Here is a 22,340-nt window from a genome sequence, read left to right on the forward strand (position 1 = left end):
CATAAACTTAAGCCCCACATGGCCAATTGTCTCACAGATCTTCCCTCTCAGATTTCCCTCAGATACCTGAACTTCAACAAATCTAAAAGTGAAATACTATCTTTCCCCAAAACTGTCTATCCTTCTATTTCCTATGTCAATGAAAAGCACATTTACAAAGCTGCTTACCTGAGCCAGACTCCTGGGATTCATCTTTGATTCTTCCCTCTATACAACCCAACTTCCTACCTCCCAGAACCATATCCAGCCACTCAACAAATCCTATAAATTTTCTTCTAAATATATCTAGAATCTATGCATTTCTGTCTCCCACTGGCATTATCCTTGTTCAGGACTACTATCTCTTGGGTAGACTATTGTAATGGCTTCCACTAAATGGTTTCTCTGCCTCTAGTTCAGATTCAACAAACAAGCAAGCATGACATAAGAGTAAAATGCTATTGGTTGTGGTTTAAACAATGTATTATACTGATGGCAAAAGAAAACATTTTATAAACTGTTGAAAAAGTTGAGTAAGAAGATAACTTTGAATAATACAAGTTCTTTTGTCAAGTAAAATGGGCATAATAAAACATATTCTATCCAACTCACAGACTCCTGAAATAAATGATATAATATAAATGTTCCTTAGAAAACAAGAAGTGGAAAACAGCTTAAAGCAGCAATCAGATAAATGATAAAGAGCCTCTGCAGTCAAGCATTATCAATACCTATGCAAGACATAGTGACAGGCACTGGGAACTTTTACTAATATAACTTATAATTATTATCATTATTATTAACTAAAAACTATGCTAAGTTCCTTATATCATTTATCACACTGAATCATCACCATAAAGCCATATGGTTATAGGGCTATAAATGGCAAGGTGGAGACTTAAGCTGAAATGTGATTCCAGGACAAATGATACTGCTCTCCAAGAGATTACAATCCTGGAAAGAAGAAAGAAACAGAAACAAAATGATTTCAATATACTATGTAATTACAATCATCACATTTTTGCATAGAATGCTTCGAGAGTAACTGAAAGGATATTCATTCTGGCCTAGAGATAAAGAAATGTTTCTTGAGAGATGATACCTGAGCACTCATAAAAATTAAGAAAGAGGGGCACCTGGGCAGCTCAGTGGGTTAAAGCTTCTGCCTTAGGGACACCTGGGTAGCTCAGTGGATTAAGCCACTGCCTTTGGCTCAGGTTATGATCTCAGGGTCCTGGGATTGAGCCCCACATCGGGCTCTCTGCTCAGCGGGGAGCCTGTTTCCGTACCTCTCTCTCTGCCTGCCTCTCTGCCTAATTGTGATCTCTGTCTGTCAAATAAATAAATAAAATCTTAAAAAAAAAGTTAAGAAAGAAACTGTGAAGGACTGTAGAGTGCAAGGTAGAAGAAACAGCATAATATACCAGAAGATAAAAGTGGCCTAAAAAGACGATCAACATGCTTTCTGACAATTCAATCCTGGAAACAGACTTATTCTTTAACTATGGCAAACTATGTTAAAAAAATGCTGTTTTTAACTGTTCAATTCTTAAGTCTATAGACACTGCTTACCACTATTGTACTACTAAAGTGCTTTTGATTTTCTTATTATTTTTTAAAAGGTTTTATTTATTTATTTGACAGAGAGACACAGCGAGAGAGGGAACACAAGCAGGGGGAGTAGGAGAGGAAGAAGGCTTCCCGCTGAGCAGGGAACCCCATGCACTGCTGGATCCCAGGACCCTGGGATCATGACCTGAGCTGAAAGCACACCCTTAACGAATGAACCACCCAGGCACCCCTAAAGTTAAAACTTTTACTGGTAAGCCCCAATGTTTCTGCGTCAAGCCACGCTAAGTTACTAGGACACACACACACACACCCCCTGCAGGCACAAATAGGGTAGGAAACAAGAAGAGGGGGAGGTAGGGGGAGAGGTAGGTGAAATTCTCCCTGAAGCAATTTCTGGAAATGTTATCTTTTAGTAGAAAACACTTGTTTTTATGCTCTGGTTTTGTTAGGCATACCTGAACCCACATGCTTGGCAAAGGGGACTGTTATAGACGTAAATTATATATCACCACTCATGTATTTGATTGTTTAAGCTAACATTTATTGAAGACTTACTATATGCTAGGCACTCTGTTAAGTACTTTATAAGAATTATCTCAATTAATCTTCACAACTCTATGAGGTAGGTGCTATTATCAAGTCCACTGTATAAACATAATAACTGAGGCTCAAAAAGTTGATTAACTTTCACAAGGTCACACAAGCAGTAAGTGGTGGGTAGGACAAATATTTAAACCCAACCCATCAAGCTCCAGAGTCCAAAGTCTTCACCACTATAGCACTATAGTACTTAATGGCAGGAAACCCTGAAATAAATTAAAAAAAAAATATATATATATATATATATATGGTTTTTTTGTGGTTTTTTGTTTTTGCTTTTTTTTTGCTTTGCTTTCCACTATGCTGAATACACATAAAAAATTTAAAAAGAGGTAACTGGATGGCTCAGTCAGTTAAGCATCTGCCTTTGGCTTGGACCATGATCCCAGGGTCCTGGGATGGAACCCTGCATCAGGCTCCCTGCTAGGCAGGAAGCCTGCTTCTCCCTCTCCCTCTGCTTGTTGCTACTCCCTGCTTGTACTCTCTCTGCCAAATAAATAAATAAAATCTGGAAAGAGGGAGGAATAAAAGACTTTTCAAGGGAGAAAGTTTCAAATTCACCCATCACTACACTAAACTTCTTAGCTCATCTTTGAAATGTGAGGATAAGCAGTCCAGTTACAATTAACCCAGCCTGTGCTGAACAGAAGAATTTAGTTGTAGAAGACTAAATGGATGGAAGACGGCAGTGACTTTTTAAAGAAAAAATGTTCTGATAGCAAAATACCTTTCGAAAATAAAAATTAAAAGAAATCCCAATAAATAAAGTGTATAAAAGCACAGATGATGTGGCTGAAGTGGAGTGTGGGAGCATGAAGCCCAACTTGCTTGCTCCCAGTGACAAGCAGTGAGATAATTTCATAAGACTTTAGGGCTCCAATCAACACAATTAAATACTTTTGAGCTCTCCTGAGGGAAGGCTAGCCCACTTCCACTCCCAAGAAACCTCTTACTTGATTCTAACTGGCAAATACATCTTCTCCACTCACTTACTTCCTGATACCTGCCCTCTCACAGGTTTCCCAAAGTCCAGCCTGAATGAGCTGTATGGGTGAACGACGTATGGCTGTGTACGGATATCAGAAACAGGGATAAGAAGGAGGAAGTGTTAACAGAGAAGGCACTTTTGAACATAAGAGTTCATGAGGGAAGTGTTGGCCAGAGAGGAGGCATCATAAACAGACACACCCATCCTTACCTGCCTGTACACAAATGAACACCCATACATGCAGGTACATGCCTATACACATGTGCACCCCCAAAAGAGTAAAGACCTTTGGAACATGCAGTTCAAATGTAATGAATATGTCAAAGCCTTGCCCACTTCACTAGCTTATCCTGAAAAAAACTAGAGCAGTGCTTCTCAAATTTTAATGTGCATAATGAATAATCTAGAGATCCTGCGGAAATGTAGGTTCTGACGCATAAATCCTTGGTGGGACCTGAACTTCTACCTTGGTGGGACCTGAGCTTCTATATTTTTTTCTTAAGGTTTTATTTATTTAAATAATCTCTACACCCATTGTGGGACTTGAACTCACAACCCTGAGGTCAAGAGTCACACACTCCTCAAACTGAGCCAGCCGGCACCCTGAGATTCTGCATTTCCAAAAGCTCCCAGGTGATGTCTATGCCAGTGGTATTTGGCCACCCTTCGGTAGCAAGGGTCTACAAAACAGTATGCCCCAACAAGTTCTGTATTATAGTAGAGAGGAAATAAAACAAACAAACAAACAAACAAAACCAGTCAGGTGCGATTGAGAACTGCTCAACGAACTAAGCTAAAACAAGTTCTACTGGAGGACTTCTCAGAACTTTTAATTTATTAAACTCCAAAGATAGAATACACCGTATTTTCCAAAATCTTGGCTTTTTTTTTTTTCCCCAAAAAGTATTCCCTAGGATGGGTGTTTGTGAAGCATACTGAAGCGCAGAAAGAATCAAGTCAAGGTGAGAGCTATCTTGGGAAGTCAGAGAACTCCCCTGATTTAGAAGTCTCCTCCTTTCTCCCATGTTAAAGAAAGACACCTCAACCTCCACTTTTAAATGCTAATATCCATGGAATTTAAGAAACAAAAATGAACATAGAGGAAGGGAAGGAAAAATAAACTTAAGATAAAAACAGACAGGGAGGGTGCCTGGGTGGCTCAGTGGGTTAAGCCTCTGCCTTCGGCTCAGGTCATGATCTCAGGGTCCTGGGATCGAGTCCCGCATCGGGCTCTCTGCTCATCAGGGAGCCTGCTTCCTCCTCTCTCTCTCTCTCTCTCTATGCCTACTTGTGATCTCTGTCAAATAAATAAGTAAAATCTTTAAATAAATAAATAAACTAAACCCAGACAGGGAGGCAAACCAAAAGAGACTTTTTTAAAAAAAATTTTTGGGGGCGCCTGGCTGGCTCAGTGGGTTAAAGCCTCTGCCTTCGGCTCAGGTCATGACCTCAGGGTCCTGGGATCAAGGCCCGCATTGGGCTCTCTGCTCAGCAGTGAGCCTGCTTCCTCCTCTCTCTCTGCCTGCCTCTCTGCCTACTTGTGATCTCTGTCTGTCAAATAAATAAATAAATCTTTTTTAAAAAAATTTTTTTAAATTAACATATAATGTATCATTTGTTGCAGGGCTACAGGTATATGATTCATCAGTCTTACACAATTCACAGCACTCACCATACCACATACCATAAGAGACTCTTAACTCTAGAGAAAAAACTGTGGGTTGCTAGAGGGGAAGTGGATGGAGGAGGAGGGGTAATTAGGTGATTGGCATTAAGGAGGGCACTTAATGTAACAAGCAATGCATGTTACATGCAACTGATGAATCACCAACTTTACCCTGAACCTAATAATATACTGTATGTTCACTAAACTTAATATAAATAAACAAACACTAATATCCACGTTTAAAGAAAGGAAACACATTTTAGAAGTAGCTATCTCTGGCTGGAGAGATGACAGGCATTCCTATTTTCCTTCTATTTCTTTTTTTTTTTTTTTTTTAAGATTTTATTTATTTATTCAGAGAGACAACTAGAGAGGGAACACAAGCAGGGGGAGTGGGAGAGGGAGAACAGGCTTGCCATAGAGCAGAGAGCCCAAGGCGGGGCCAGATCCCAGAACCCTGGGATCACGACTTGAGCTGAAGGAAGGCGCTTAGTGACTGAGCTACCCAGGCACCCCTCTTCAATTTCTTCAGTATCTTCAATGAACAAGTAATACTTTTATCATCAGAATGAGAGTTACTACCTTAAGAAAAAAATAACTATCCCCCATACTCAGGTTCTTTATAGTTACACTTGAAACAATTACTTTATTCAGATTTACAGAACAGATAAAACAAAAAGATTTTCTAGTAAAGGAAAAGCTGTTGGTAGAGTGAAGAAAATAAAGGAATCAGAACCGCTCAGAATGCAAGCAAGCTAGGAAAAAAAAAAAAGGCAACCTAGAAATGAATATTAGTGAGGAGACTTTGGGCACTGGGGAGACCAAAAATAAATAGCAAAAAAGGATGGAAAAAAGATGATAGAAGACCAAAACAATTTTGCCTTCTCTGCAAATGTGCCTAGAGCTCTACTTTTTGAGCAATCACCTTGCTGGCATCGAATATAAGCTACCTGCTGCTGTTATAGGTTGATCGTCCCTAGTGCAACCTATGAAGTATGACAGTGTGAAGAACCCTGATTAGACTACAAAACATGTAAAAATGAAGTGCTTTAACTCATGTCTAAAAATTGCCAGTGAGGGGCGCCTGGGTGGCTCAGTGGGTTAAGCCGCTGCCTTTGGCTCAGGTCATGATCTCAGGGTCCTGGGATCGAGTCCCACATCGGACTCTCTGCTCAGCAGGGAGCCTGTTTCCCTTCCTCACTCTCTGCCTGCCTCTCTGCCTACTTGTGATCTCTCTCTCTTTCTCTCTCTCTCTCTCTCTGTCTCTCTGTCAAATAAATAAATAAATAAATCTTTAAAAAATAAAAATAAAAATTGCCAGTGAACTGCACAAACTTTTTATTATTCACATACATTCATATACATACATGTAGTCAAATTGGTTATTAATTATACTATTAATGACTTTTAATTTGTCGCCATAAAAGATGGAAATTACATTCATAGGGATTTTTCTTCTAAGTAATACTATGATATCAAAGAAGTCAGGATACACTGCACAAAAAGTGTTACTATAAAAAACACCAAAATGAAGTTTGTTAACATCTGCACTTCAAAAATACTCATTATTTTGGGGGCTGTCATTTTGTTCTTCATTTCCTATACCACTAGTCCAGTTTTAATATAAATTCTTATATGTGTTATAAGAAGTAGGATTAATGTTAGAAATTATCAAGACATACAGCACTAGATCTAGTTATATGAAATCCATAAGAAGAAATCCTTAAGAAGTTACTTGCCAACAAATTTAAATGTTACCACAGCAAGGTGATTAAAAACGACTAGAAATCCAAATATCTGAATCTGACATTAACAAGCTATTGACTTTTAAACAGTTACAATCTTTCCAGGCCTGTTTTCTTACCTGCCAAGAGGATACTGGGCTAGAGCCATGAGTTTGAACAAACAGAAAAGACCTCACCCAGCAAATTGCTATGCTTTACCTGGCAGTTCTCAGTATAGCAACAAGAAATCTTCTAAACTGAGCTCAAAATTCCAATCAGGAAGGATCTGTAAACAATGGTGGCCTCAACCTATTTCAAAGTTTTAATACCAACATTTTTACCCCAAACCCCTCAAGATCTTTCCTCTGAAGACAATCTTCTCCCTCTACTACTAAGGTTTCAAGTTATAAAAATTAGCCTGTCTCAGGAAATGACTAAACACCATGGAATCTCTTGAAAGGTTTCTTCCAGCTCTAAAATTCTCAGTAATTCTGTAATTTCCCATAATTAACAATATTGCAAAATGGAGTGCCTACTGAAACTTCTAGATATTATCATAGATCATGTAACAAAAGTCAGAGATTTTAACAACCATGAAAGCCAATAAACAAAACATGGTCAGTATTCAGTAAATACTCTTTAAATAATTTTTAAAATCACAAGGACATACTTTACGTATTTGCAATACCACTAAAATTTCAAGCTATGAAAGATGATTATTTAAGGAAAATGAAAATGTGTATTTTTAAAAAAAACCTGTTTCATTAAATCTTGAATGAAAACTTAATACTCTACAAAATGCTAATCTTTCCATGGTATATATACACAATGGAATACTATGCAGCCATCAAAAGATATGAAATCTTGCCATTTGCGATGACGTGGATGGAACTAGAGGGTATCATGCTTAGCGAAATAAGTCAATCGGAGAAAGACAACTATCATATGATCTCCCTGATATGAGGAAGTGGAGATGCAACATGGGGGGTTAAGGGGATAGGAGAAGAATAAATGAAACAAGATGGGATTGGGAGGGAGACAAACCATAAGTGACTCTTAATCTCACAAAACAAACTGAGGGTTGCTGGGGGGAAAGGGGTTGGGAGAAGGGGTGGGGTTATGGACATTGGGGAAGGTATGTGCTATGGTGAGTGCTGTGAAGTGTGTAAACCTGGCAATTCACAGACCTGTACCCCTGGGGATAAAAATATATTGTATGTTTATAAAAATTTAAAAAAAAAGAACAAAAAAATGCTAATCTTTCTACCAAAATATGCTGGTCCTCTAATATCTTAAAGAAAATAACAAGCAATGAAGTCTTTCACTCAAATAGAGTTTTATACATCTCTTTATGAAAGACAAAAGGATTAAAAAGATCAACTAGTAGTCAATCTTCATTTCACTCTAGGCTCTAACACAATTTGTGATTTGATGACCATCTTCCTCTCCTCCACATAAGGTGATCTGATCAGCAAATGGAAGGATATATAGGAAAACATTCTGAACACAGAAAATCACCACCTGAATAAATAATTTAAAGATACTGCTTTTACTGAATTCCTACCCTCCAGAAACCACCAATAACAAAATTAATTTTACAGCAATACATTGTAAATATTCTTTCAAATATATACCTTAATAGTAATGGCTACCATTTAGTGAGCCACTCTAATGAAGGCTTTTCAGAAATTAACTCATTTCATTTTCTCAACAATGGTTTAAAACAAAACAAAACAACTGAGTAGCACACTGAAAATCACTGCCATAAATATAATCAGTAAGATAGCTGAGAAAGATGTTAAATTCAGTTCCATTATAAAATTATTCTATTCTCAAAAAAGATGGTTTCTGGGATTATTAACTATTCAATATCTATACATACAACAATCTATACCATCCTACATAAATTTGTTACAGGCAAATAATTTTAGTTCTCTGAAATCTTACTTCAATTATATGACAATTATCACCTTAAAAACAGCAGTTCCTTTTAAAAATATTCATATTTATATACACATAAACCTATACAGGAAGAAAAAAGAGGGTTTTACCTAATAGTGACATGGCAGTTTCATTTGGCTTAAATTTCTTAAGAGAAAGCTAACTGATCAAACTGGAAATTGGCCATGATGTTAAAACACACTTAACCAAAAGGGCTTGACTCATAATGACTACAGCAATAACTGATTTCCTTCTTTTTTATTTTTTTTGAAGATTTTATTTATTTATTTATTTGACAGACAGAGATCACAAGTAGGCAGAGAGGCAGGCAGAGAGAGAGGAGGAAGCAGGCTCCCCGCTGAGCTGAGAGCCCAACGCGGGGCTTGATCCCAGGACCCCGAGATCATGACCCGAGCCAAAGGCAGAGGCTTTAACCCACTGAGCCACCCAGGCGCCTCAACTGATTTCCTTCTTTTTTTTTTTTTTTTTTAAAGATTTTATTTATTTATTTGACAGAGCGAGATCACAAGCAGGCAGAGAGGCAGGCAGAGAGAGAGGAGGAAGCAGGCTCCCTGCTGAGCAGAGAGCCCGATGCGGGCCTCGATCCCAGGACCCTGAGATCATGATCTGAGCCGAAGGCAGCGGCTTAACCCACTGAGCCACCCAGGCGCCCATCAACTGATTTCCTTCTTAACTTGAGCACAGGACTTCTCCAAAAACTAGGACTATGTTGGAAAATTAATTCTAAATTCCTTTTTCTTTTTACTCATTACCAAATACCATTTATCTATTTTTCCTAGAATCCAAACTCTCTTGAGTATGGAACTGGGTCTCATCCACGATTCTACAGTCCTAGCATAATTCCTGGCATATGGTATGTTTTCATGAGGCTTGGGAAGAATTCTAGAATTTTGTTCATGACCATTTACTTCTGATAATTCACACATGTATACAAGAGAGTTCTTTTTCCAAATGACTTACACAACCTGTATAAGAATTACTTCTTCAAAGTTTATATATTTAAAAAAGTTACAATTTTTCCTTTCTAGTATGTATACTCCTCTTTAAACAAACTTTTCCTGAACACCTATTATTTCCCAGGTACTTTGTCAAGTATCTTTGAAAAAGGTAACGAAAAGCTCATAGCTCCCTTAAACTCATCAAGAGAGTAAATGCATACATGTAGCACAACTCTAATATGCTAAATGATATGACGATAAGCATCACAAACTGAGGTACTATTCAGATTCTAAAATGAGAATATGGCTACTCTCACAACTTTAACCAAAGAGGCACCCTCCTCTCTGGATAATTCGTCCTCTTAGAATATTCAGCCTCATGAGAAAGACAAAAATCAAGCCTAAATTTATAAAGAAATGCTAAAGCTTGATGAAAATCACAATCAGAGGTACATATAATGTATCCTTTCCACAAAAGACTAAGGAAGGCATGTTTTGGTTGGGTCAAAGAGAACAGAGACATAAACTACATTTTGAAGAATAAGCAGTTACCTCGGTAGGCAAAACAGTAACAGAACTGTAAAAAATATCAGCAAGTAATCCTGTTAGTCTGACTCTGGACAACTAGAAATAGTAAAGAAGCACAAGATGAGGGAAAATTCCATTATTTCTTTAATGTCTGCCTAATTTCTACAGTTGTATAGGTGTCTGCTATTTTATATAATTGATTCATCTTTAAAAGTAACAAGTTCATAGGTAAAAGATTATCTCAATCATAAAAAGTAAAAATTGGTTCCATTTTAATTATAATTAAATTTAATTTGTTTGTTAACTTAAAACTGTAAATTCAAACAAATGCAAAATCTGAATTCTAAACTATTTTTCAATTAAACAATCTCAAATATCACAAATCTGTTTGGCATATTCTAGTTTGGACAAGCCCTCAATATCAACTATCTAACTATTAAAATCACCCAGCAGAAAATCTAAAGTTTATTCAAGGAATAAAATATATTTCATAATATAGTGTACTCTTTCATGACTTTAGTACTTTACTTCAGTCAAGAAATACTTCCCATTTTTAGCCATGCTACGCAAATTTCAAAAATCTAAACAAGACCTATATAAGTGTTGTGAGGTTAGAATAATAAGCAACTTTCTAAAGTTATACCATAAAAATGCTAAAGTATTCATGTACATTATCATCCTTGAAATATGAGACTAATATATTGTTATATGTTAAATTAAAAATGGTAAAGTTAAAAATGTTTCAGAATTGAGATGCAAATTATTATTTTTTTACTTGCACACATACATGTTTTTTAAGTATAGGACAAGAACAAATATAATAACAGAAAAAGTACATAAAAGAGATGCAATAGTTCTTTATGTTAATTCTTCAAAATAACCACATATTGTATTATAACATTATTATGTTATAAAAATACTATTTCCATGTTTAAAGACAAAAGATATGAAGATTCAGGGCCACTCATCTCAGTTACTAGTCTACTGTAAACACTTGCTTTGAATGAAATAATAGCAACAAAATACAAGACAAAAATGTGAAATATTTTTAAAAAGTAATGCTAAAATATATACCCACAAATTACAAACAAAATAGTCTGATAACATTTACACAGTCCTAAAATTTATTGGGGGGTGCCTGCGTGGCTTAGTCAGAAGAAGGTGTAACTCTTGATCCCAGGGTCCTGAGTTCAAGCCCCACCCTGGGTATAGAGATTACTCAAAATAAATAAATAAACTTAAAAAAAAAGTTATTAGAAAAGCAATGCTAGGTGTCAAATAGCAAGAGTAAAATTTAAAGGAACGTTGGCTGAAAAAGTTTAAGTGCCTATAATATTCCTACTACTTTTCTAGCTTCTGGGGATACCAAAGAGGGTAAGACTGCCCAGAAAGGCAGATAAACATCTAGATGATACTACTACAACATGGTGATTCTCTAGGAATAATTACATATACATTTACATAGACTGAATCAATAAAAGAGTTGGGGTGGGGAGGCTATAACCCAAAAGGATTTCAGAAGGGCCATTTGATGAAAACACTTCAGTGCTGATGCAGCATTAGATTGGTTGGGATTTGCAGCAGGAAACAAAGGTAGGAAGGCAGTTCAGAGATAAATAATATAGCTTTGAATACCACACTCAGGATCTCAACCTTTAGTTAATGAAGAGATCTTTATTCACTGGAGAGATGTCTCTCACTTTTTTTTTTTTTTTTTTTTTTTTAATAAAGGACCTGCATAGTCACATAGTTTCAAAAAACATACTGAAGATAATGTTAGCAGCATTGTGGAGAAGCGACCAATTTGTCATAATTCATGAGAGAAATGACATAGGCTTCTAAACTACAGCAACATAAACTAGAAAAAGGACAGATATGAGAGACAATCCAAAGACAGGGCATGGGAGATGATAAGTTAGAATCAAAGTTGAGACAATGATAGTTTCTGGCTTAGATTCCAGAAAGTTTATGCCACGTACAAAGTGAAGTATATAAAGAAGAAGTCAGCTTTCAGTGTGTAGAAATTGATTTCAGAGATATACAAGGAAAACTAGGAATAAGTTGTGTTAGAGACATCAAAAAGGGAGAATTTCAATTAAAAAAAAAAAGGGCTACCAACATCAAATACTATGGAGGTGACATGGAAAGAAGAGTGAGATAGGCCACTGAGTTTAACATGTAGGTCACTAGGTTATCAGGGAGATCTTACTCAACAAAGGATAAATGAAAGGAAAAGAATCTCTGCTGAAAAAAATCTGTTGGATTGTAGAAACCTAAGCTAGCAAGCCCTACACCAGCAGTTCGTAAACTTTTTGGTCTCAGGCTGTCTGTACACTCTCAAAGTTAAAAAAGCTTTTGTTTATGTAAGCCTTATCTAGCAAGAAATAAATTACTATATTAGAAATAAAAACTAAAATTTTAATATATAGTAGTTCATTAAAAAATAAAAAACACATTTTAATATAAATATTTTTATTTTAAAAACCTGTATTTTCCAAAACAAAAGTAATTCTGTGTGAAGAGTAGTACTTGCATACTTTTGCAAACCTCTAATATCTGGCTTAACAGAAGACATCTGGAATGTCATATCTACTTCTGCATTCAATTTGTTGTAGTAGGTTGGTTCAGTTCAAGAATATGTGGGAAATGTGGACTCCTACAAGTAGGTAGTTGAATAGGGAGGAGTATTTTAATAGCCTTTTTCTGAAAACACACAAGTAGTTATTTCTCAAAGGTTAATTGCAATGTGACATGTGAAACCACAACAATGAACTTTTCATGGTAGTCCCTTAAAATCTATTCGTTATTTTGTACTTTAAAAGGATTATCTAGCATGGTTTTGTAACATCACACATTATTAGAAAATACTGGTTCACGGAGTTATGCAAATCTTCCAAATTTCAACAAATTTCATGATAAATTATCATATTACGTTCATTGGTATCACCACCTATTTCATCTTTAAAATACTAGGAACTATCACAGTTACACATTTTCAAAAACTCTAGTTTTCACTTGAAAGTTCAATTTTTATCATCGGAAACAAATACTATCTATTGTTTTCCTCGACATGACAGATTCACTATGTTCATTTTCAGGAAAATATGGGCTATGTACCTGAGTCTGAATAGCCATAGTTTGCCAGGCATTCTTTCAAGTAAAAATGATGTTCTGTGAAAAAAGCAGCTAATTCTCAAACAAGTACACAAATGCTTTCCCTTGAATCAACCACTATACTCTGGTATGCAACAGAAGTACTTTACTTGTAACTTCCCAGTTCATCAAACATATTAAAAAAGACATGAAACTTCCTAAAATTAGTAACTTTTACTGCTTCATCAACAGAGTACATTCTTAAGTGAAACTAGTGTTATTTTTACTTCACATGCATAGTGGTGAAGATAATGATAAATAAGATAGCGATTTGTTACCACTGCTTTCATTCATGCTAAGGGCCCAGCAGTTTTACCCACCCTTGCCTTTGTACCACCACTGCAATGTTGACACAGGAAAAAAGGCAAGTAACATTTTAACATGATTATGAAAACAGTTTAGACCTTACAGACTCCCTTAAATGGGTCTCAGGGATCCCCAGGGTTCCTCAGATCACACTTTTTGAAAACCATTAATCCAACTGCTAATCACTTTAGGAATTTCTCTGTAAATAATGAATTCCTGGGCGCCTGGATGGGTCAGCGTTAAGCTCAGGTCATGATCTCAGGGCCTGGGATCAAGTCCCGCATCTGGCTCCCTGCTCAGCTGGAAGCCTGCTTCTCCCTCTTCCATTCCCTCTGCTTTTGTTGCCTCTCTCACTGTAAAGTAATAAAATCTTTAAAAAAAAAAAAATTAATTCCTGTGATTACTCTAACCCAAGATAGAAAGAGGAAAACCAACCAACCAAGCGCCTAGAATAAAGAATCTCTAAACAACAGCTGTGTAGTAGCTGGAAAGTCTCCTCAGACAGATAAGGGAGATTGGGGAACTCTGCATTCTGAAAAACAAACTGACCTAGATGGCCCTCGATTTTTTCTCCCACTCCCTACATCAAGAGTAGGAGAATCTGCAGGAAGCCTCAAATTAGAAGACAAAAAGCAACTATGATAACAATAATACTGAAAAGACTTTTTATCAAATAGTTGAGGGTTTTTTTTTAGATTGCTTCAAAATGTAAATCTTAAACAATTTACTTCCATTTTACAGAAACTGAAATAAGGTACCTTTATACCAACAGTCAGATCCTAAATATTACTGTGTTCCGTTACAAACACGATTTAAAAAAATTTTTAACGTATTTTTTAAAGATTTTATTTACCCATGTGTGCACCCGCACACAAGCAGGCAGCCTGATGTGGGGCTCAATCCCAGGACCCTGGAATCACGACCTGAGCAAAAGGCAGATGCCCAGCAGACTGAGCCACCCAGGTGTCCAAATACTACTTTTTTAAAATGAGAAAATCTCAATCTCTTTGACGTATACATGAAGATTTACTAATACTACTGCATGTATGGTTTTGATACTATTCAAGGTATTTCTGAAAAATCATAAAATTTTACAAAGGAAACAAAGAAACATCTATTTGCTCACCATTGTATGTCCAATACCTAGCTCAACCCTTATATAAACTAAGATGTTCAGTGAACACTGCTGAACGTTAAGTAGCTGAAATGGTTAAGAACACAGGTGGCCAGACATCTAGTAAAACTAGTGCTCTTTCTTCCATGTGAAATCTTTTTCATTGTTCTCTAAAACAACAGCTCTAAAAAACCTAAGGGAACTGTTGCAACTTAACTGGAGAAAATAAACATTACCTATTATACTTTAAATTACACCTGAAAAGCCCACTATAGACTAGGTGTTTTATATGTTCTCATTGAGATCACATTTCAAATTTTTAAAAAATTGCTTCATCATTCTCATTTTTAAATTATCTGCCACCTGTAATTTCCATACCTATAAGAAGTGGCAGTTAAGACACCATTTTAACTTAATCATTATACATTGATTATACTACCCTTATTCACACTATAGTAAATTTTCTCTGATGATTTAGAATGGTTCTTAATTTCCTAACATTTCTGAGGTTTATATGTGAGACATTTCTTTCTATATAAAAACTTGAGATAAAAAGATGAAGGAGGCTGTATAGTACCTTTGATAGTAATTTGTCACCGTAGCTTTTTCTTTTTTAAATGTTTCCTGTCAGTATGACATTTATCATTGCTTCCCTCAAAAGAGCACAAAGTAGAAAACTTCAGGTACTTGAACTATCTAGTTATTTAGATTCTGGATAAAAAAAGAGATTAATCAAATTTAAACTACTTAAGGCCAGCAAGCACAAACTGAAATTTAATCATAGAAATGGCATTAATTTAAAGAATATAACTGATCAATTTAGAAACTGAAGCTACTTCAAATCATGTTTTATTTTAAAATGCTACTATGAATATGACCTCATTTCATTGCATAATTATTCTGCAGAAAATCGTGACCTACCAAGGATATAGCCAAAAAAAAGGGGGGGGTGTCTTCTGTTGGAATACAAAGGATTTGAACTCAATATTCCTTAAAGACAAAACTGTCAGTAGACTTTGGAAGGAAATCATGGGCTCCATCTTCTCTGGAGATTTAAAAAGACTTTTCAAATGTCTGGAATGCCTGAGACTTGGCCTCACATGTGGTGACTTCCAGACAAAAATCAGTTCAAACGTCAGTGTGACTCAAGCAATTCAAGTCCCTTAGGTCAGTCACACAAACAAGTCATTAGCAAACTACATCTCCTGCTCAGCCGCTATCCAGGCCCTGCTTTGAGAATCACCAACCTTACACATGAAATTACCCTAACTGCTAATTAACATGTCAGTAGTATAGAATTATTTCTTCCAGCTCCTAAAACTTTTGCTTCTCACTAGTGTTCTGTAATCCTGTTTTTCTAACATTACCAGAGAGGGAAATATTTTGTGGTGAAGTCAATCTGTCCTATTAACAATGCCTTGTTCCCATATTCTATCCAAACATGGATTCCACTCTGAATTGCAGAAACAGTGGCAGGAAAATAACAGATAACACAGAAATTAGAGCTCTTAGGTTTAACTTAGGGCCAAAAATGAAAAGAGAAGAGACAATTCAGAGAGAAGAAGGAAGAAGCTAAGAGGGTCGTACTGTAGAACACTTACTTTTAGGAACAGAGTGTCCCTTAGACTTCTGGTGAGTTGCCCAGAGCCTCTTCAGTTTCAATCCAAATGACAATGCTTCTCTGAGTCCTCCTCAAGTAATGTTTCCACCACTAAAAATTGGATCTACAAGAGCTCAGATGTACTGGTAAAAAAATATCAGGGGCCCCAATGTGGGCCTCAAGCCTCTTTTAAACTAGGCCCACTTCTCTGTCCTGGGCCAACTCCCCTGTGCACTCTATTCCTTCTTCTTCCAGGTGCCAGGTATTCGGCCTGTTTCTTCTCTTCTGAGCTGCCACCACCTACTCTATTTCTTAGGGTTCCTCTAACCCCAAGACTGGCTGTGGAGTAGGACAACAGCTTCCCCCCTTCCTTGCTGTCCCTGCAAATAAACATATAGGCTCTTCTAGTTTCAGTATTTTTTCTAATGGCTACAAGAAAATAGAGAGGGAACAACAAAAAGCAACAACATCGTACCAGAGATTAAGATGTAATAATTATCTCCACTTTAAAGTTCCTGCCTCCAAAAACCATTTTCTAAAAATTGTTGGAGTGTTTTAAGAAGTACAAAGTACTAACACAGATATACAAACATATTCTCAACCAAATCCAACCTTATATAAAGATATACTCCACTTTTCAAAACACTTAAATCACGGGTCCAAAAATAGTTGCCACACTCACTTCAGCAAATAAGTGCTTTTCTTTCTTTTTAGAATGGTCTATTATATTCCCTTGGATTTAGAAGATGTCTTAAATTCTGCTTCTTAAAGGATATCATGAAAAATGCTCAATACATTTTATCCAAAGTAAACAAAAATGAATGTAAAAAAGGCATATTATGATCCACAAAAAGGTATGTCAAAAGCAGTTAGCTTAACTAAACAGATCTTAAAATTTAAATTATTGCCAGTCACTTGTCTCTACATTTTAAAATTTTAATAAATTGTTGTAAATGGTGTTTAAAAATCTGGATATCTCATTTTTAGAAATCTAACTTCTATGGAATATATAAATCTCATGTCAATATTGAGTAGCCCTTTTTTAAAAGCAACAGTATATCACATCAGAATAGGTACACTCCTGTGAGAGCATAGTTTCTAACAGACTTTCTAATATCAAAATACATTATATCTAAATATTAGGCTATACATATGACTTTCATATCAGATTGGAGGTGGGAGGGCAGAAATGGATGAACTGGTTTGTTTTTGTTTTAAATAAACTGAATAAATTTTAAAAATAAAACTTAAACTCCCCCCCCAAATATGTATTAAGCTATAAATCACATGATTATAACAAATTAAAGGCTACTTTCCTATAAAGGCAAAGGAACTCTGTAACCAAGTGTTGGCAGATCAAGAATGTCAGACTTTGAATTTCCGGTATGATTTTCTTTATCCACTTAGTTCACTTAAGTGGTTTTTAAAAAAGACTGAGCTATTATAACATAAGCCTACAATAAAATACTGAAAATAGGCAGAGATCATTTCATCTCATTTGTATAGTCTAATAGATTGCCATTTAATCAAACTAAAAATATTCAGATACTTTCAGTGAAAATGTGTCCCTGTGACTGGGCTCACCTCCAACTACTTATAAAATCTTAGAAAACAAGAATAAAAATACTAACCAAAATCCTGATCTGACCCTTCCAGACGTCTATATTTTAAAAAAGGAAGCTGAACCTACTGTATATTCTATAATCAGATACTTTTTTTTTTTGAAGAACGAAATTAAATTACATCTTCTGCTTCCACAGAGGATTTCATGGTTTTTCTTTGATTCCTACACACTAACACAACAATGCAGCCCACATTATTATACCCGGAATGGGGGGGGGGGGGGCATTATACCCAGCAGTACGTATTAAATCGCAGTAGCTAATGCCTCTCTTAAATAATTTATTCTCTCTTGGCAACAAATAACGTTACGGCCTCTTCAATGACCCCTCACCGCAAACCACCGCCCGGGTCGCGATCAATCCGACCCAGTTCCTATCGCGGCCACCACCTCGGTCTCGCCTCCTCCCGCCGGGTCTGCGAGTGTCACGCGAGGGGGCGGCAGCCGCAGGGGCGTCCTCGGCGCCGCGACCCGGGCGGCCGGCGGCGCGCGGGGCAGGCCCGGGACTCACCGGGTGGAGGTGCCCTTCCGCACATCGCACATCATGCACTTGAAGGCCTCGGCGCTGTTCCGGAAGGTGCAGACGCTACAGTCCCAGTAACCCTCATCCGAGGACGGCTTCGGCTGCCGCTTCGGCCTGCAGGACACAACCCGGACACGACGCGGCGCGGGGTCACCAGCAGGCCGCGCCCGGCGCCCGGGCCCTGCGGCCGCCCCCGCCCCGCCCCCCGCCCCAATTCCGCGACCCCCGCCCCGCGGGCCCCCGGCGCACCGCGCTCAGGCTCGGAGTGGGAGGGAAGTCAGGAAAGGGGAGGGCGCGGGCGCGGCCGCAATCGCCGACGCTCTGACACCCGGGGCTGCCGCTCCGGCCGCCGCCATCGCGGCTCCATTGTGGGGAGGCCGGCGCCGGCTCCTCACGCGGCAGCGCTAGCGCAGCAGCGGCGCCGGCGCCGCCCCCGTTCTGGCCCCGCTGCCCGGGCGGCAAGCGAGACGGCCGCCCGAAGCTCGGCGCGAGGGCCTCGCCGCCTGCACAGTCCGGGCCCGGGGGCCCGGGCGCTGTTACCTGGTCGGGCTCTTCTTGTCTCCCATGGCTTGGCTACAAACGCACGCCGAGAGTCGCCGCCGCGGCCGCACTGTTTGTCAATAAGGAGGATAATAAGCCCGGCGGAAGCGGGCGGGGGAGGAGGGAGGAGGGGGCGGGGAAGGCCGCACCGCCGAGCTCCGGAGCCGCCGCCGGATCCCACGCAGCCTCCAGCTGTCGGGGAAACTCCTGCCTGGGCGCACGTGACCCGCGCCGGCCAACCAGCGGCGGCGCCGGAGACTTCAAACGCGGCCAGCGCGGCCCAGCACCCGCGGCGACTTCGCGGGCGGACGGTGTGGGGGTGGCCGCTGCAGCCTCTCCGCCCGGTTCTCCGCGCTTCCCCACCGCCTCCCGGGCTGGCGGGAGTGGCCATCCGCTCCCGCGCCCCTCTGGCGGAGGATGCTCAGTCATCCCGCGGGAAGTGTGCTTCCAGGTGGGGCCGGCGATCGGAGGTCAGCCGGGCTCGGGAGGAGTGCCCGGCCGCGGTCTCCAGGTAGAACCGCTTTCCCGGCCTCGGGGGTCGGGGGTCCTTGGCTACGCAGACTGAGCCCGAGGGATACCTGGGGGAAGGCGGGAACCAATATTGAGCGCCATTGCTAGGTGCCTTAAAATACTGATTTTATACGCAAATCCCTACCGAGAAGATATTGTCGCCCTTATTTTAGAGGAAACGAAACCGAGACTCAAGAGGTTAGGTAACTTCTGCATTATATAACTAGAAGATGGCAAAGCCAGGAATTTAACCTTGGTTTTAATTCCAAATGCACTCTTTTGCCCCCCCCCACAAAGTACTCTATAGTGCTGCTTAAAAAACACACACACACAAAAACTCATAAGACCCCCCTTTTTAAAAAAAAAACAAAAAACAAAACGAGTTTACATATTCCCTGAATGCTATATGTTGACTAAGAAAAGAACACCTATCTCCCAAGTCTTATTACCTCAACGTACCAGATGCCTCATCTCATACTAGACTCTGGCAATAACTTTCTAACGGGTCCCAGAAGCTCCACCCACCCCTACCCCCAATCCATTCGGTAATCTACAACCAGATTAAAAATAAAATACTGACATCAGGCTACCCCTCTGATCTGGTATCTTGCTAAGGCTCTCAGACACCATAGCTTGGCAATCAAGGATCCCACTTTATCCCTACCTCCCTATCCGACTCCCCATCAGAAAAGCTGCCTCCTGGCAAACAGAGCAGATGAAACTCATGTGTTCCTTTCCCGAAACTCTTCCTTCACCCACATGGCTGGTTTCTGCATAAAATATTTTCCTCTACTCTCAGCTTGTAGTGCTTCTACCCATATTCCTAGTTTCACAGCAAGTCCAAATTTCTGTAAAATAGTAATCTTAAAAACTAAAATAACCTTTTTTTAAAGATTTTATTTATTTATTTGATAGAGATCACAAGTAGGCAGAGAGAGAGGGAAGCAGGCTCCCTGCTGAGCAGAGAGCCCCATGTGGGGCTCCATCCCAGGACCCTGAGATCATGACCTGAGCGGAAGGCAGAACCCAGGTGCCCCAAAACTGAAAGAATCTTGATGCACTATAAAGGAACTAGTAAAGTCAGAATTCCCAGGGTCTCAGCCCCTTCACTGATGGACCTTGGAAACTGTGCTTAAGCCCTGTAATTCTCAACTTCTTCATCTGCAAAATGGTATCTGTAATTATTATGAGGTTGTGTTATTAATAATAAAATAGCTAAAGTTTTTTAGCCTTATATGCCAGGCGCTTTGTAAATCTCTTCACACGAATGCCTTACATTTAAAGGACTCCAGGTATTACGCAAATATTCTCACCAACTTGCCTGTCCTTTAATTTAAAAGACAAGAAATGTAGGGGCCAGGTTAAATGGTTTTTCTTTAATGAAAAGGCCAGGATTGGAGCTCAGATATCTTATTTGTCTTTTACTAAACCATTGTTTCTGATTAACTAAATCACCCCAATTTACAGGGGTCCCTGAACTCACTGCACCATCCGTACTTTTTGAAAGTGTCACTTAGCCAGACTCCGACTTCAACTTGGAAACTATGAGAAATATGGTTGAAAAAAGCAAACAAGAGGAGATCTAAGGCCTAGTCTTCAATCTTTCAGTAATACAATGGGTAAACTTAGGTAAATCACTTCCAGTTTTCCATCTGTAAATAAGAGAATTAAACCTATAACTTTAAGGTCCCTTCCAAGTCCAAGTCATTACGATGTTTTAAAATTCCTCAGCCATATGGATAAGGAGACTGGCAGGACCCCATCTACTTGCAAAAGTGATGGCAACAATGTATTTTTAAGTCAAAAGAAAGCCAAATGGACACTTTAAAACTCTCCCATGTTGTACTTCACCGTTTCACTAGAATACAGCCTCCACCACTGGAAAGTAAACTCCTGAATGACATAATCAAGAGGGGCAGGAACTTTTATTTTTTTGTCTTTATCACTGCATGTCCAGCCCCTAGAGTAGTCTGACACGTAGTTTGTAGGCAATAAATATTCTGAAAATGAATACATTCACTTGTGTCCCAATCCTTGAGATATGTTTTCACACCAGGATTTATACCTGCTAAGCATATTGTGTGCAGAAGATGGCCAATTGATGCTGAAATGTACAACACCCTTTCCAGCTGACCTTTACAACTCTGCAAAATATGGTAGCCCTTTTAGAAGAACTAGGAACCCAGTTTCAGTGGAGTACAAAAGCACATACCCTTACACTCCCATTTATTGGTGAGTCTTTTAGAAAAAACAAAAAAATTAAAAATAAAAATAAAAACCTTCCTATAGCAGCCTTCCATGAAAAGAGTACTACAGAAGCTACTCCTCCTACTTTACCCCAAAATCATACCTTTTTCCTACAGTGTTTCCTACTAATCTGGAATAGTGGCCAATGCAGAAGATAAAGATCCTTGTCACTAGAGTGACCCTGATTCTTTCCTGTTCGGGTGTCTTGTCAATACATTAAGTTCAATACTTTAGACATACAGTTCACTAGGGGGCACTTGTAAAATGACCAAAGCACTTTAACAATAGTTTTAACAATTTAAGAATAAAGTGTTGGGATTTTCTAATTCTTTACTTTTTAAAAATTAAAACAATTCCTAGGTCATTTATGTAGTAATACTCACTTTCATTCTGATAGGCTTCCTAGAATGCAGAGACTGAAAAAGTTACTGAAAATATACATGGGATCCTATGTACAGGTGAACAGTAATCTACTCTCTGTGAGGTAGATGAAGAGATTGAGACCCATCTTAGATCAAGAGACTGATTGTGGGGTCCCAGAAACCCCAGGCAGTTCTGATTAGCCCTGAGTTTCTAAAAAGAAGGCAAACACAATAATAAAACCTGTGTATTAAACTTTTCTGTGTAGTTATTTGGTCACAGGAGCTAATATCTGAAGACTGCAATGTGAGGGAAATGGTATAACTGATGGAGAAATGAGCTACAAATCTTCCCTGACAGAACTAAGAATGAAGGATAAGAATAATTAACTGCAACTGTAAAAACAATC

At 38.7% G+C, this 22,340-nt stretch overlaps 1 protein-coding gene across 9 annotated transcripts in view; it reads right to left on the minus strand.

Moving 5' to 3' along the window:
* The window catches only part of YAF2 (YY1 associated factor 2), a 78,395-nt gene extending 59,421 nt beyond the window's left edge, over positions 1-18,974 (minus strand). For 6 of the 9 annotated variants that reach the window (XR_006381422.1, XR_006381421.1, XR_006381426.1 and 3 more), the window contains exons 1-3: positions 18,815-18,974; positions 18,263-18,388; positions 16,132-16,510 (exon numbers count right to left, since the gene is read on the minus strand). Coding sequence is in view for 3 of the 9 variants with exons in the window: in XM_044229236.1 (XP_044085171.1) it covers positions 16,309-16,510; positions 18,263-18,388; positions 18,815-18,840 (354 nt within the window). In the remaining 6 variants the exon portion in view is untranslated. Of the gene's footprint in view, positions 1-16,126; positions 16,511-18,262; positions 18,389-18,814 lie in introns of those variants that run through there. The other 3 variants (XM_044229235.1, XM_044229237.1, XM_044229236.1) reach the window with 2 other exon arrangements.
* Between the last annotated feature and the right edge of the window lie 3,366 nt (positions 18,975-22,340).

The sequence above is a fragment of the Neovison vison genome, chromosome 12, assembly GCF_020171115.1.
Source record: "Neovison vison isolate M4711 chromosome 12, ASM_NN_V1, whole genome shotgun sequence".
NCBI classification, from domain to species: domain Eukaryota; kingdom Metazoa; phylum Chordata; class Mammalia; order Carnivora; family Mustelidae; genus Neogale; species Neogale vison.